Source organism: Brienomyrus brachyistius, chromosome 18 (assembly GCF_023856365.1).
Source record: "Brienomyrus brachyistius isolate T26 chromosome 18, BBRACH_0.4, whole genome shotgun sequence".
Taxonomy (NCBI): domain Eukaryota; kingdom Metazoa; phylum Chordata; class Actinopteri; order Osteoglossiformes; family Mormyridae; genus Brienomyrus; species Brienomyrus brachyistius.
In genome coordinates this window covers 21,267,512-21,284,603 of record NC_064550.1, presented here as the reverse complement: position 1 = coordinate 21,284,603, position 17,092 = coordinate 21,267,512, and the positions used below count along the sequence as shown (strand labels likewise).

The 17,092-nt window shown below is 46.0% G+C and overlaps 1 protein-coding gene across 6 annotated transcripts in view; it reads right to left on the bottom strand.

The window, feature by feature from the left end:
• Positions 1–17,092, bottom strand: part of cadm1a (cell adhesion molecule 1a) — a 187,649-nt gene that overhangs the window by 14,284 nt on the left and 156,273 nt on the right. For 3 of the 6 annotated variants that reach the window (XM_048983890.1, XM_048983889.1, XM_048983893.1), the window contains 2 exons: positions 15,603–15,695; positions 9,570–9,602 (listed from right to left, as the gene is read on the bottom strand). The exons of 1 other annotated variant lie outside the window; for it this stretch is intronic. In XM_048983890.1, coding sequence (XP_048839847.1) covers positions 9,570–9,602; positions 15,603–15,695 — 126 coding nt within the window. The remainder of the gene's footprint in view (positions 1–9,569; positions 9,603–15,602; positions 15,696–17,092) is intronic. 2 more of the 6 variants (XM_048983892.1, XM_048983894.1) reach the window with 2 other exon arrangements.

Sequence of the window (17,092 nt, the reverse complement as noted above, 5' to 3'; positions counted from 1 at the left end):
TGCTGCTCGAAATGGCACCGTAAATGACACTGGAATCACCGGAAACCAAACTGGGATGATGACCAGCTTCAAACGGGTGAAGTTCCTGAAGCATCATGTAGTCTGAGAAAATAAACAAGCTCTTGAAGCTAGCCAAGGATCATAATAATTATAATAATAATATTAATAACAATAATAATAATAACAGCAACAGCAAACGCAGAACAGCCTATAGAGACACATGGGATCTAGAGGCTAGAATTGACAATACCGATATAAAACCTGAGACAACACGAGAAAAATAACGGAATTAAAAAGAAGAAAAAAATATATATACATGTATATATAAACACACACACACACACACACACACACACACACACACAATGAAAATCATGGATCTACCCGGCTGTATGGATATTCCATGTTAAAACATGGTCACTGAGGTTAAAAACACAGGACATGCTGATGAGGGTTACAGGTTCAAATCCTAGGAAGCACATGTTTATGGAATACTTTGGTACTTATTTACACCTACAACAGGAGTCACGAAATAGAGCAGCTACCAGCTCACCGGTACCTGGTTTTTGGTGTTCTAGATTGCCTGGTTTGTTCTAGATTGCCTGGTTTGTTCTAGATTGCCTGGTTTGTTCTAGATTGCCTGGTTTGGTCTGGATTGTTTGGTTCAGGTGTCCTGGGAGCTGGAATGGAGCAAAAGTGTGGACTGTCTGGGGAGTCCATTAACACTGGGCCGAGAACCTCTTATAGAAAGTACACTACACAGCCAAAAGTACTGGGACGCTGCTTCAAATCAACGCCGCCACTGGACTCTAGAGCAGTGGAGATGTGTTTTCGATGCAATCCGATGGGCGAGTCTGGGTTTGGCGGTTGCCTGGAGAACGGTACATGCCTAACTGCACTGTGCCAAGTGTAATATTTGGTGGAGGGGGGGGGTTATGGTGTGGGGTTTCTTTTTCAGGGGTTGGGCTTGGCCCCTTAGTTCCAGTGAAAGGAGCTCTTAATGCTGCAGCATTTGAATTTCATGGTCCTAACTTTGTGGGAACAGTTTGGGGACGGTCCCTTCCTGTTCCAACATGACTGCGCACCAGTGCACAAATCAAGGTCCATAAGGACATGGATGAGCAAGTCTGGAACTCGACTGCCCTGCACAGAGGCCTGACCTCAACCCAACACCTTTGGGATGAAAGTCAGACTTTCTCCTCGAACATCAGTGCCAAACCGTGTGGACAAGCCTTCCCAGAAGAGTTGATATGTTATAGCTGCAAAGGGTGGGCCAACTCCATATTAAAGCCTAAGTATTAAGAATGGGATGTCATTAAAGTTCATGAGTGTGTCAAGACAGGTGTCCCAATACTTCTGGCAATATAGTGTGTGTGAGGAAGCGCCAACATCCACTGTTTTACCGGAGGGAAATGACGTCATGATGGAGCCCATCTTGATCCAGGAAGTGACACCTCCGACTGGTCATGATAACCGTTGGCTTTTGATGCTCTGCAGAGATCTTTTAACACAGCCTTTGGTTTGCTTCTGACACAAAGTGACAAAGGGACCTTGGAGGAGATGGCAGAGTGGAGGCTGATGGCGACTTCAAACTTAGCTTTCTTCTCGTCTGTTTATCATACCCTCCACAAGGCCCCGCTCTGTGCCGTCACTGTGCCTGGAGCCTTGTCATTACCACACCTCAGAATAACTCCTCGAGATCTAAATTTACCTTAGTGAGAGGCGGGAAGATTCAGGATGAGAGCCAGCAGCCGAGGCAGTTAAGGAGAACCAGGCGACCTCAAAAAGCTGCTTAAATGGTGCTGTTTGTAGAATGATGTGTGTTTCTAATCCCCAGGGGTGTATGAAGGGGGTGGGGCCACAGGGGAACTGGCCCCCACTGAAACCTGATTGGCTCCAGGAATGCCTTCTCTTCTGTCAATCACCGGTACAAAACATATCACCAGCTAATGATAAGGCTAGCCCGGCTGTATAAATTATGGGCCCCCACTTTAAAAAAAAAATCCTAAAATTCCTCTGCTAATAACCCACCTCCCCCATACAGAGAGAGAAACTGCATATATTCATGCACGCCATAAAAAAATCTATGGGTGTCCATCCATCCATCCATCATTATAGCTTATCCAGTGCAAGGTCACTGTGAGATTTCAGTCAATTTCACAAAACACGGGGCACAAAGCAGTCTGTCGCAAGGCAAACACAAACGCAATTTATTTACCGCTGCTTCTGCAGACATAAATCGATTGGGCCACACGTGATCAGATCCGGCCCACGTTTTTCTGCACTTCCTCTGCCACATATCAAAGCCCGGCGAGGGCAGACAGGGGCTCCTCTAACAAAAACCCGCAGGCACTAAAGACGCCGTAAAATTACCGCTGCTGCGGAGTGAGATTTGTCAGAACTAATCCGGGATAAGATGGTCCTTCCAGGGGCCGACAGAAAGGCCGCGATGAGCTCTACCTCCCCCCACGGCTGCTTCGTTCCCCCAGAGCCACCGGATCAGGACATAGTCAGTCTATCACTGCCTCCCCCCTGCCCCCCACCCTCACCAGGCCTTTAACCCAAAATCCTCAGAAAGAAAACTGCACGAGATCAACAACATACCCGAAACTCCCTTTCAGACTGGGGGGTGGGGTCTAGTAAAAATTCAGCAATTCACAAGGTGGGTGGGAGGGCAAAATAAGTCCTAAGGTGGGTACTTCAAACCTAGTGGTCGATGTTGCTTTGGGGGGGGGGGTTGGCCACTGAAAGGGACCCTTTACGGAGTCATCACGGAGACCATCTCCGCGAGAACATCTCAGATGCGGGATCAAGCGGGGAAAATGAAAGCTGTTAGCTGACAGGCGGATGAAGCGGGACGGGCCAATGGAATCCCAGAAGACAACGTCCCCGGCTCCTGGGAGGGCAAGGGACGCATCTGCGGAAGGTTTCATACCCGCTAACTTTTGAGCCGGCTTCTTGCTGTGGTGCTGAAAGACACGTGATCTTTTTGTCGGCTGGAGAAAAGCAAGAAACCTCTTTGAACCCGAAACATCATGGAGTCTTACTACAGGAGGTGCCGCACTGCTTGAAGGAGACCCTAAAGTCTACGCATCTCCTTCCCTCCAAGGTTACTACCACCAAGAGCGGGCATCTCCTGACGGGGATAAGTGTTGATCAGCACGGACTCGTACATCCGGGTGCATTTCTGAAGTTCCTGCAATCACGCAATGGCACTGCAGGTGAAACAGGAATGCGGTGGGTTTGGTGGCGGGGTGGTGGGGGGTCATTAATTGAGATGCCAGCAAAAGGAGTCGAAGCTAAATAAAAATACCGAAGCTGAAGATGCGGCCTGAGCCCGCAAACAGAGAAAGACGAATGGCTTCCATTACTGGAAAACCTCCACGGCGATATATTGGGGGGTGTCACCAGCAACAGGGACGAGCCAAGGGGGGGGGGGAGGAATGGCACAGAGGGAGAATGAGATCATACAGAGGATGTGAAGATGAAGGCAATGTGACAGGAGTTCATGGTAGTGGGGGGGGGGGGGCAGAGGTGTTGCGAATGTTGAGAGGGGCGGGGGCTAACGAGACAGCGGCAGCCGTTACCAATTAGGGACTGGGTGGCGGGGGGTGACAGGGGGCCGTCGCCACTGATTCAGCTTCGCCCCAGATACCAGGTCAGGTGACCGGCCAGCATGACCTGAGCAGACCACGGCGCCAGGCTCGCACTAATTACCGCCGCTAAGGTGCGCAGACCGGCGGGACCTGACAGAGCGCAGTGCATTTGACAGCAGACGGGGGCATGGGACTGCGTCCGATCGATTCGCACGGGGCCTGTGGTGGAACCACATAAAGGTCACGAATAAAGGCAGCCACGACATCGCTCCACGATGCATTTCAAGCTTGTAAAACTGATTTATTTTTATTTATTTATAAAATAAATAACTCAGTACACCATGGGGGAAAATTGGAAAAAAAAATAAAAAATGGAAATTGCAATAGGGTCCAGCTAAGAGCAAAACGGCCATTATCTTGCACCATTCTGGTAGGGAGCCCCGACGGTGCGGGTCAGTCAATTATCCCCTCCCCTCAGCGCTAACCTGACAAGTGCGTTGGCAGGGCGTCCTTTCTGCCATTCTCACCTCCCCCCCCATCCCCCACCCTCCCCTCCACACCCAGAGGATTAAGTGGCCAACTTTGGAACAAAGAATACCAACAACCTTGGGGCGGATACAACGGTGCCCTTGGCGTCCAGAGAGAGACAAACACAGAATGAGAGAGAAAAAACAAAACATCGTGATTTTGCAGGCGGTGCCATGACACACAAAAGCATAATTACGGCCACAACGCACACACACGCCGGTGCCACCTGCTGTAGATGGCGGTCAGACACCCGTGGATTGGTTGGAGAGTTATTCTGAAGTTTTACAACTGTACTTGAGGCGTAGAATTCGAATTAGTCTGAGCGGGCAAAAATCAGGGACAGCCGAGAAGGGGGCCTTTATCCTGCATAGATTGCAAAAAAAAAAATTTAAAATCCTTTACTGTATCAAAGTGGCGCACCCTGATAATCACACATACATCTGCTCCATACCAACCCACCCACAACCTACATTTTTGTCCCCCCCCGTCACAACAAATAACGTCTAACTTGCGGCTGCAAGTGGTCAAATCGATAAGTTAAACCGCTGGGGGCTGGATCCCACTTCTGTGACAACATTCCCGACATAGCCGGAGATAAATAAATAAAGGAAAGTGGCAGCCCCATGAAACGAGACGTTCGATAGTGCAGGGGCATCACCATGGAGACGGCGGGTGGCGGAGCCGGGGGAGTGCCTGCCGCTCGGCACCACCGGGGGGATTTAGGGGGAATAAACCATAGCTAAGCCCACTCTTAATTTCGACATCAGAGATGCCAGTCTCCATCCTGCCCTCCATTCATGCGTAAGTGAGGCTCGCAATATTAGTGACGGATGCACACTTTGATCCCTGTGTGGTCTTAAAAATGACCAAGAGGTGTCTCTCTCTCTCTCTCTCAAATGCATAGCCTAAATAAATATATAAATAAATGCTGTCCTGATGACTGTAAGCCCCTCAATTCAGACTTTATCTAAGCACAGCCCCCACCCCAAAAAAAAAAGACAATGCGAGATCAGATCAACGGACCAAAACGCAGACAAATCAGGCTCCTGCGGGGACGATAATTAACAATATGCAATTTCCCTGAACTTACATTTCTCACTTTGCCCCATTTCATCTTTGTGTATGATCCCCCCCAACCCCCCACCCCACATCCCCACCGACCCTGAGCTAGAACACGGAACCTTCCGAACGTGTTTTTGTGAGCCGAACGGGCTTCGGCGCTGAGGACTCTGAGGGAAGCGGCTGACAGACAGGCTTACTGTAATAATAAGGTCTGGAAAAGCCGAACGTGCGGACGGCGGCGAACAAAGGCCTCCGAAATGACAAAGTGAAATGAAGTGTGTTCAATCAGCCTCGTTCAATGTGAACGGTGCACGGGGACCACGCCTGAGCGAGCCTGCAAAGGGACAGTGAAGGGTGGGGGGTGGGCAGGCCTGACCGGACCACTGAGCACAATCTCGAATCCCACGCCCATTCGTCCGTCCCACCCTGGGATCGGGGAGAAGTCCGCCTCATTTGCTGTGGAAAAAAAAACCGGAGGGCCTTCGATAAGTCGCCCTCTAAGCTGGCGCGCGTCGCCATTCAACAGCAAACAGGTGCAGTTAACGTGACGTTAATGCGGTCGGTTTGGCAGGAACGCTGACGTGCGTATTGGGCTACGACGGGCCTTACCCAAGAAGCAGTGTTTATGTGATCGCGTTCTTCAAGCGAGGCTACACTGCTACGAAGGAATAGTACATGGAAGGGAAAAACTTAAGTAAATCATTAATAAGAGGAACAGAAAGGACTGAAAGTAAAGGCAAAATGTGATGTGCTTCGTTAAGCTAAACCCCATCTTTTACTTCACTGCAGTCTCACACTGACAAACACTGCCAGGTCATGCAACAGCAGAATAGTGAGAGATGTTTTGACAAACGCCACACCTCTCCCAGCACCTGCAAAACCCGTAACGGCAGTGGTGGTTAGGCTCATCAAGATAAATACTTTTCTGTTGTTGATGGCAATAAACAACATTATTGTCATTTTAAGACTATTTTATGCCACTGATATAACCATAATTCCATAATAAAGCAAATGCACCCTGTTGAACTTTTAGTTCTTAAGAATAGTCAGACATTGTAATTGGAATGTATAAATAAAACCAAACAATGTTTTTGGGGTAAGTATCTGGTCTCTAAACATTTTTACTGCAGAGTCCAGTCAGCAGCGACGTAATGTTTGAGGTCATATTCGAGCTTGACCACGTATCTGCAGTAGCAGAGTGAAAGCACATGTCTTATCGCCTTCAGAATGTCCTCTCATTTTGTTGTACCATTCTAGAACGGCAGAAATGTTTTCTTTGGTAATTCGTACTGTTTGTCAGAAGTTTGCAGCCTATTTTTAAGTGCTGGCTTTCTGACATGGCTAATGGCGGCATTTCTCTGGCTGTACGGCGAATTACGGCATCCGTGAGCAGGCGCCATTTTGTGTTGTCACGTTTATATTTGCGCTGTCAGGCAAAGGCGCCCGTAACAGACAACTGTCTAGGTGGCCCCTCACCAACTCCAACTGCAGGTTTTTTTTCCCATCTCGGAAAATTGGATGGGATGGTTAAGTTACAGATGAGTTTTTCGGTTAGGCGTATTGCCACTTTTCGCTGCCACTGTTCTTAGAGGAAGTTGACTTAGCAGCTCGTTCACATTAATGGGATCTTCTCTCTCATTCGGCTTAAAATCAAAACGTTCCAATACTGGAGCTGTAGAATGTGGCTGTGAAACCAAATCCATTTAGACTTATTATTCCAAAACTCTTCTCGCTAATTATGCAGTAGTCGGCAGAAAAAAAACAGCTATTAAAACACGTACCTATTAGCCTCCAGTAACACATTATCTTCACCTGTTGCTGTCCACTGTGCGCGTGGAGGAGCTGCCTGAATCATACCTGCTACACAGAACTGTACATTCCCACAGGACCCGCAGCAAGAGAGTACGGCGCAAGATGCAGTTTCACTTTCGGAGGCGGAATGGGACTCGCGGCATTCCAGAAAAAGAATTAAAATAATTAAGTGTTGCTCAAACGTATTTTTTGTCATTTTTTTCAAACTGACTATCAAATGACAAGTTTCTCCAGGAGTAAGTGAGATGAGACTTAAAAGATGCGGGCGGGAGAGAAATATGATGAACAGGTGGACGCGTGACAGACTTTTGCGGGTGCTGGATTTCAAATTCTGTCCTGCGCAGACATCTAACCCAGACGACAGACGGGACAGCTGAAGCAGGGCGACTGGCTAAAATGTTGGTGGCATTCACTCTTATGTTAACATGCATGTAAACACAATTTGCCAATATCGCGGTCAGAAAAATTATCGAGGTCATGTCCACATTTTCTTCAATAAATCGATATCGCAATTATCACGGCAGGCCTGGTGGTGGTTATACTGTACAATGCTACAAAACATTAACGTTTAAACAGTAAATTGCAGCTTAATCACTGGCCAAATGCTAACGCTGAACACAAGTTATGGTTTATGTAGCGGAACAGAATTAACAACTTTAATCCTGCCATAAATCTTGAGAGTTAACGACTGTTTAACAAGTATAAAAAAGTTTACGATGTTAGTATGGGAAATGACACTTTACGGATCTGAATGAGTTGGCAATGAACTCTGGAGGAAGTTCATTGCAAAATAACTTCATTGTGTAGGTATGGGCTTTAATACAAAATGTCTACTGGCCTATTTTACATGCATTTTAACGCAACTGTTCAACAGAGAAAAATATTAATGTAATAAATTGAGGATTTTGACACGGTTGCTTTGGTTACTCATTTTCTTTTCGACTGTGACTGGCAACGGAACATCTTCCATTGGTGGGACATCGGTCGTGACTCATACAAAAGGGGATCAAAGGGGCCGAGGAAACACTTGTGACTCCCTTTTATGGAGTCACAGCAACATTTTTTTGTCCAGCACAGGCTAATAACCCACTGTTGTGAGTCACATGTTAAAAATCACCCCCGAGTGCTTAAACACAGCAGATGTTCAACAAAGATGTATGTTATTTCTGATATGGCAGGGTACGTAAATAAAACATAAAACGTGAGTGAACACTATGATGTGTAAGGTTCTTCAAAATGGTGTCAACCTTCCGAAAGTGTCGTAGAAGGTTGTTAATGGATATTGATGTAAAAACAGATAACTGCCAAACTTTACCAGGGTCTTTAGTTTGCAGACAGTTCATTCACTGATGACCGAATTAAAGAAAAAGAAAAAAAACAAACTGAACCTCAAAAAATTCAAGACATTGTTCTCAAACAATAAAACCAACGGAAAGAACTGCCATGACAAGACAAACCTCATAATGAAGCCCAAAAAAATCTGCTAATTCAAGCTTGATGTCAAGTAGGTAGGAGTGGCATGCGAGGAGACCCTTTCAATGCTACTCCGAGAAGAGAGTCACTTCTTTGATGTAGCACTTGAAAAAGCAGACAATGTTGAGAGACTTCAGTTACACTATATAAACCAGACTGAAATCCTTGGTGCCCCCCCCCCCCCCCCTTCAGCCACTGCATTGGTGCCGCCAAATGTACAGTATACTGTTTGTTGTGTGTAAGGCTTTAGGAGTTGAATGTCTGTTCTGTGAATGAAATGATTTCATTGTATGCATAAATACAACAACTTATTGATGGTCGTCATGGGTTGGAATAAATATTTGGAACAGGATCAGTAATGCCTACCTTCATCAGAAGCCAAGGCATCAACAATTTGAACAAAACTCTTACTCAGATTCCACCACATTGGTTTAAGACACTACAATAAAAAGAAGTAATGACTATCCCAATTTAAAAGAGACTACACCTGCGCACTTGCCTCTGCAATAGACAAACTCATGTGACATCCTGTATGAACAAAATACAATGCAGAAGGTTATGGAATATTCCTGAGCTCTAAGTGAGAAGCAGCTATGGGATTTTTCCACATCAAAATGCTTAGAATAATCCCACCAAATAGCCTTTTTGTGCATCCGGGGTGCAATCATAACCACCTAGAACGTCACAGAAGACAGATGCTATCTGACCAGCTGTCCAACATGCGAGGAACTGAGCTCTCACACAGTCTGCGTCATTATTTGGTTTGCACAAATCGTGGAAGCACCTGTGTGTTCCCTAGTTGCTATGGGAACTAGGAGAGGACACCCCTCCGGATCCTGCGATCTAGGTGTTAACGCCTACATTTAAATACTGTTTTGAGCTCAGTCTGAACAATGCACCAGCACTGAATGCAGTGGGAAGCTCCCACAGTCCGCAAACACAAACACACACATGCATACACACAATAGCTAGGCCAATTGGGTTTAGGCAATGGTATGAAGCTCATCAGCACACAGAGCATTAGCGTGACGGTCAGCAGCCACACGCAGTGGCCGGCGTGTGCCGTGTGAGCGGAGGATAGGCGACCGGGACACCCACCGTGAGCTGCCGGCTCTGTGCTGGACGCGGCGTCTGAGCGCGCGGCGAGCGAAGGAGGGGAACAGGTGGAAGGGCATGCAAAAAGAGGGAGAATGACAACAGGGGGACCCATAAGGCATTGCAAGACGCTGTTACAGGACACACACCGAAATCTGACAAAAAACAAAGAAATATATAAATAAAACACATCAAACAACAAAATGAAGCTCATCACAGACAGAGGACAGCTATCAGCAAAAATAATAATAATAATAATAATAATAATAATAATAGTTTTAAAACAACATGGCTAAAAAAGTGCAGAGTCATCAACATTTCGCAATTTATCACGTAGATTTGTTGCATCACATGGCTGAGTTGGGGCTGTGTGGAACGAAAATGAAATAAAACAAGATCTGTCCAGCGCAAAATCAAGCGCGCAAAATTCCATAACACTTTTAAAAAAAAACAAAAAAAAACTGGTACATCCTGATGTTTGACATATTTCACCTGCATCTACAGTTCTATTTAAAAAATCCAGATCTGAAATGAAGCCTTTCCAAATGACACCTTCGTGAGATTTGAACAAATTCAACTGCATATGGAATATAAAGGAACAAAAACGCATGTCAGAGGACAATAACAACAACAATTGTCATTGTAAAAAAAATGACACAGAATTGTGTGTTAGGAAATCACACATGACTGGATCCCATTTCCCAAGATTCCATTTACTAGAATGTGTTCCTCACTCCTAGACTGCAAGCCTCTGTAACAGCGTGGAATGTTAGAGCAGGTGAGCGATCCTGAATTCGAGCCCCACTGAGTCCTATCCTGCGAGATCGACCGCAGTTATACGACACTCCTCTCGCCTTTTCTGGCACTGGGCAGTGGGGGAGGGCAGCGACTCCACACCTCAGGCCACGAAAGGTATATTTGAACACATCAGGGAGGAGATTCTACATGATTCTACATGAGGGCCATTTGAGGGGGCGTGGCTTATATGTGACGGGACCTGTTACTGTGGTAAAATTCACTTTTATTTAGATCCATCTGCAATGAGTTTAAATCACATCTAATGGATTCATGGTCGCTGCCTTTGACATTTCTATGACAGGTAGCTAGTTCTTTTTAACCACCTTCTCACACTTTTTTGCTTATCTGAAATCTACATGGTGAATCAAGACATAAATGCCTGACATACATTAACACCGATGAGATGAAGCCTGAGTCAGATATGTAACTGTGAGATGAAATGTATTTCTGAATTCAGATTTGCTACCTTTTGCCCAAGAAAGGCCCCTGGGACAGTTCGCTGAAGGCCAGTCAGGGGTTTACGTCAATACTGCATACGATGAATTGCAAAAAAAACACACAAATAAATCGTAAAATTGCTATCCAATTCACCCATCTATCCTCTTTAAAAGAAAAAAAAACGCATTATGTAACAGGGAGTTAAGGTCAGCCAGAAGTCTACCACAGAAAACCTACAGCATATGGCCAGGGACATTCACACTCATGATTTAACGATGACGATGCACCTACATCACACATTTCTGGACTGTGAGGGAAACCAGATCCGCAAACTCGCATGGCGCCAGAGGCGGGCCTAAAACCCACAGCCCTGACGGTGTGATGCCAGTGTCACAGACTGAGCCACTGCAACCCCTAAATTGCAAATGAGGCAACTAAAAAAAATAAAAATCCAAATCACTGCATTTGTATAGCAAGTATATGTATTAAATGCTTCATATCACGCCTTATAACTTTCTCTTGTGAAAGCAGTAAGTTCCCTTGAAAACCTGCTTTCACCTCCCCCCCAGCAGCCCACACAAAGACACGTGAGAACCACTGTGGCTCACGAGGTGGCATCGCAGCAGTGCCTCTCCTGGGAGTTAAACCCAACAGCTTCTGTTCTTCAGCTGATACAGCAGGTCGCTGTTTCATGTCACCCTTTGACAAAAACCCTCTGGGGTTTCGCTTAGGTTCACTCCAACAGGACAGGTCATCGAAGTGGATTTAAAGTTCAAATAAGCAAAACTCCAGAGGCCCCTCTGCTGTTCTGTCATTATAACTCCAGAATGATTACTATACCACTAGCCCCGATATCATTACTGTACTGCTATCACAATCCCCGATATCATTACTGTACTGCTATCACAATCCCCGATATCATTACTGTACCACCATCCCAACATCATTACTGTACTGCTATCACAATCCCCGATATCATTACTGTACTGCTATCACAATCCCCAATATCATTACTGTACCACCATCCCAACATCATTATTGTACTGTCATCGCTAAAATTGATATCATTACTGTACCGACATCACAACATCATTACTGTACCGGCATCGCTAGACCTGATATTACTGTATGGCCATCGCTAGACCTGATATCATTACTGTACCGACATCCCAACATCATTGCTGTACCACCATCGCTAGACCTGATATCATTACTGTACTATCTTCAGGCATCGTTACTGTACTACCATCAGTAGCCATATCATTACTGTAATGCCGTCCCAATATCATTACTGTCCTGTCATCGCTAGCCCCGATATCATCACTGTACTGCCTCCCAACATTATTGCAGTACTGCCATCACTAGCCCTGATATCAATGACGTGAAATGAAGACTACTGTAATTTCAGGTCTGAAATGATTCAGCACTAAGGCATCATTTGGTGTGTGTTTCCAGTAGTGTAAGCAGCTGTTTATAGAGGAAAAATCAATCTCATTATAATAAACTAACACATACTGTTGTGAAGATAGTACCCAATCAGTGCTATATGTTAATTCATAACCACACCCCCACAGGCGTTTCTCCTATGAAGGTAATATAGTACCAGACCACGCAGAACACAAAAAATAAGACAACTGGGACAGCACTCCCCCCTCGCATTTGGTCTGGGTGTGATCAAAAACAATACAGTGGTCTTGAGCTACTTGTGCTAACGAGGGACAGCGAGAGATGACTCCATTCGCCCAGACAAATCGTCACATGTCACATGGTGGTTGGGTACAGAGGACACGCCCTGATGTTGGCAGGGCCTATTATCGAACAGCGGAACGGCACCGCAGTCAGTCCATGAGTCAACTGATGAGACGTGGCTTCCTGTGGAGAACCTGTCGACCTGACAGCACGGGTCACCCCCTCCGATGACGACGGCAGCTCACGGCGCCCGTGCTTAATTGTTGCGGTGTCTCCGTAACCACCCTCTACGGGGGTTGGAGAAGACTGGAGCTGCCAAGCAAGGTACCTGAGGCATGGGGGGCTCACTCGAAGCAGAGCTAGTCGCACGAAAGCGCAACGGCACCAACCGAGTCAAAACTTCAGTTCAAGACGGGGGTCAGGCCAAAAGACTTTTGGTAAGACATCTCCGCAGAACTGGATGGCTTGCGAATGGTCAGATTAAAGAGGACTAGAAAGGAGATGCATCAAATCTTGTTTTGGTTACATGCAGTGGTAGAGTGTCTTACAGATGTAGCTTCTGGTGGATAAAGAGGCAAGCGAGGAAGGGTGGAACACTGCATCTCTGAAAGCTACAGCGATTTTTACAGCAGTGTGTTACGGGGATGGGATGCGGGGGGGGGTGGGGTAGTGGTGTCTTCCCACATTTTGGGATGCATTGAGGACGCCACCCTCTTTGCTCTGCCGAAACCTTCTTATGAGCACAACAGTAATCACACACCTCCAGAGGTGTCAATATCCGTCGTGAGAATTGAGGCAGCAGGGAGACGCACCCACGCTAGCCGCCGTTCCGTCCACGCTCCGACTCACACAAGCTAGACAGCTAGTGGCAGCGCTTGGCTGGTTTGGGCGTAGGGCGCCGATTACCTTCTGCCTGGTTTATGAGTCCCATCTCCTCTGAGCCATCATGGAGTGCAGAGCTTATTGGGAACATTCCACGTTTGCATGATGCTAAACACAATAAATCCATACGGATGATGTTTCCTGGCAGTGCACTGCACAGCTGCAGCTGTGGAATACTATTGACCTTTCATGAATTATTTTGAGGATGTGTTCATCCTTGAGATATTAGACCGTTTGAGAAATTGGATACTCAATCGCACATTTGAGTGCAACACAATTTCTAAAGCCAGTTTACCAGATGGTGTTTATGCAATTTAAGCCCAGAAAACCAGCCATTCCTTGATTGTTTATTTCATTGATTAAAAATCACAGCCTGATTGACAATTGGTTTACTTGTTTAGTATACTTATCTAACAGCTTTTTAATTGCCCTTTAGAACAATTTGACAACTGGGGTAGCTATTGAGATCTTCACTTTCATAATCATATGCAGTGCAGGAGACAAGTGCCTGATTTTCCATACTCCATAATTAGCAGCAGACAACACTAAGAATTTTTAGACTTTAGATTTCATCTTGGCTCTAGTGAACTTTGTGGGAGGGGTCTAGGGGAATATTTTCACCATAACTACAAAAACTGTAATTTCACAGCGGAGGACCAACCCAAAATGCATATAGGTGACACAGTCCTGTGCACATGTCTCCGGGGAGGCAAAGGACCATCACCACATTTAGTTTGTTAATTTTCATTATTATTTATTTCAAGAAAGAGTGCAGGTAAGAGACTGCGAGAGAGCGAGAGAGAGCGAGAGAGAGAAAGCTCAGTTTTTGATCAAATTTGCAGTGGCTATTAAAAGAAAATAAGCACTTTCCCAAATATCGATAAACATCAATTTTGGAGCTGTGTTTATTAGAAGGGGGGAAAAAGGCAATACAAATACGAATTAATGACATCTGTCCACGTGGAAAATACCGGTGAGCAGGACCCTTCCATTTAGCCATTTATATTTCAGTATAAATGGCAATTTAGTCATCTCGAAATGTCACCTCTAGAAGCTGCAGAGTACTTTAGCCCTACGTTAGGCTTTAATAGATTTTTTTAAAGTGCAGTGTACCCCATTCCATTTCTCTTACAGCCAGTTTATCAAAAATGTATTAAATTTCTAAGTGGCCTCTACCCCTGTGAACCACTAAATTCATTTGGTGCCGTTGATCTATAACCGTCCACTATGTGAATAAATGGAGGCAGGAACTGAGGAACACGACAGTCTCGAGGAACTGATTTTTCATATATAAATACACAGAAATATCTATAAATAAAAAGCTGAGACAGACAAAGATCACGCAGATCAATGGCGCAGCTTTTAAGAAAGTATACCGACTCAATTAAGGGAGATGGAACTCACTCTAATTTACTTCACTGCCACTCTGCTGCTAATTCAGTTTCACTCTCGTGACGGCATTTTCAGTTTGGGAAGAAACCCAAAACTAGTGAAATCAGAGTGAAAGAAACAATAATCGAATACCAATAAAACACAGTCAGTGCAGTGCAGCAGGAATAATAAACTCACATGGGTAACAAAAAATTCAACTTGATCTTCTTGTTATGCAAACCAATTAGAATTAGAGAAGAGCTACTTACCAAAAAATCAACAACGGGTTAGGCGATTAACATCTCCAAAAGGCTTTAGTGATTTGTTGTATATATATAATTAAGTTTTGCAAGAGCCAATCAACACATGCTTAAAAAGATCACACGCGTATTTTATTTTTTAATCCATGCACCTACATGACCCATCCGGGGCCACAAAGGGCCCCTGTAATCTGCCGCTCGGGCCGGACGGGATCCAGGCCGAGATCCTGATAAGATTGCGGAGCATGGAGAAGAACCGCTGGTACATTTTGAGAGAAATGTGACGGGAATGGGTTTTTGACAGGCCGCGCCTGACAGCTCGGCGCGGCGAGACCGCCGTGCTCTCCTGGGGGACCTGGTTATTGCTATCAGCCGAAGAATCTTATCAGCCCTGGCTGCCTGCAGTTTCTCATCACACTCACACACATGCGAGTGCGCGCGTGCACGCACGCACACACCGACACACACAACGCACGCAAGCTTGCTGGCACCGGTTAAGAAAAGATGGCGGGGGGGGGGAGGGGAGGGGCGGCTGGCAGCAGGGTGGGTGAGGACTGGAGGCGGAGCCTGGAAGTAGGATCGGCTGGAGGTACTGTACCTTGGGCGGGTGCTGGGATGGTAGTGGTTGGGCTAGTGGTGGTGGTGGTGGTGGTGGTGGTGGTTGGGGGTATAGAGGTGGTGGTGAGAACATCTAGATGAGAAAAAAAAAGACAAATGACACAAATGAACAAATAAACCATGAAGGAATAAAAAGCACCACACAGGGAAGGGAAAACAATCAAATACTACCATTTACAAATACATATTAGCGGGGTCACAGGGACACCGCCCTCAGCTGTAAGCTGACTGGTCCCCTCCTCTGTCATTCACCGATTCAAAACACATCATTGGTTAATGATAAAGTTAGGCCCACTATATGAATTATGCTCCCTCTCATGCCCCGCCCCCCTGCCGTAACAGATCCTCCAATCACCTTCGCTGCCGCATCACCTCCCCCCTGTGCCGTGCAATTAGCCAGTCCAGGGGTCCAAGACACATATGCAAAACGACGCATGGTTTCCTTTGACCCAGGCATCAAAGCATATTTTTCCGACCTTGACCCCATAGTTTACAAAACATAAATAATATAAAATACAGCGCAGTGACTAATGACAGGAAGCAGTTATGATATGAAAATTCATGCGCGATACACAAAGGAGAGTAAAACGAAAACAAGAAACAATAGAAGGGCCACCGGCTGATTAGGATCGAAGGCCGGCTTCATTACTGCATGTATTTCCATATGATTTGACTATCCCCCCCCCACCCCTTTGCTAATTATAGAAGTCCCACTGCGAGGGCATCCAGTGCAAGCAACCAGTGTCCACTGATGAGTCCAGACACTAAACACACTTAGCGGAGCTCACGTATACGGCTGCCACAGTGTGTACCTGCATCAAGGCACCAAGCCATTCGCTGCGGACGTGCAAATTGAGCCGTACAAGGTAAAAATAACCCGCAAAGTCACAAAAATAAAACAAAGAAAAGGGAGAGGAGAACTTGTACTTGCATCCAGGCAGGATACAACTGTTACATCTGCATGGCTGGGGGCGTATCGAAAGCCAGGCGGCCGAACGGTAAGGTGTCGGACCATAATGGCAAGCCGGTGACAAATTCCAGAATCGGCACATGGGTCTGGAGGGCCATAAACACCTGGACCAGTCCGCACCTGATGCCCGATGCTAAGGGTGTAACTTTAAAAAATTTTGCTACGAGCCAACTGGGCTAATTCAGCAAAAAATTTAGTCCAGCATGTACTGTTGTTTTTCTAGCCAGTGGCTAGTGTTCAGTGTTCAGTGTTCAGTGTTGTACTCGCCCTTCATCTTAATATCTCGCCTCAGGTGAGTGAGCCAGCTTGATTTCCAGCCCTGTCCGATGCCATTTTCCCACATAACCATTTCCTCGCTCTTCTTTCAGTTTCAGTTTTCCTTTTCCTAAGGTTCATCTACTCGCACGATTCCCTACGAGACTGCGAACTCACGCCAGATGGCCCCACACGGAAAAAAGATGGCACAAGCAAGACTGAAAACCTGGAAGCCTGGCCGGATA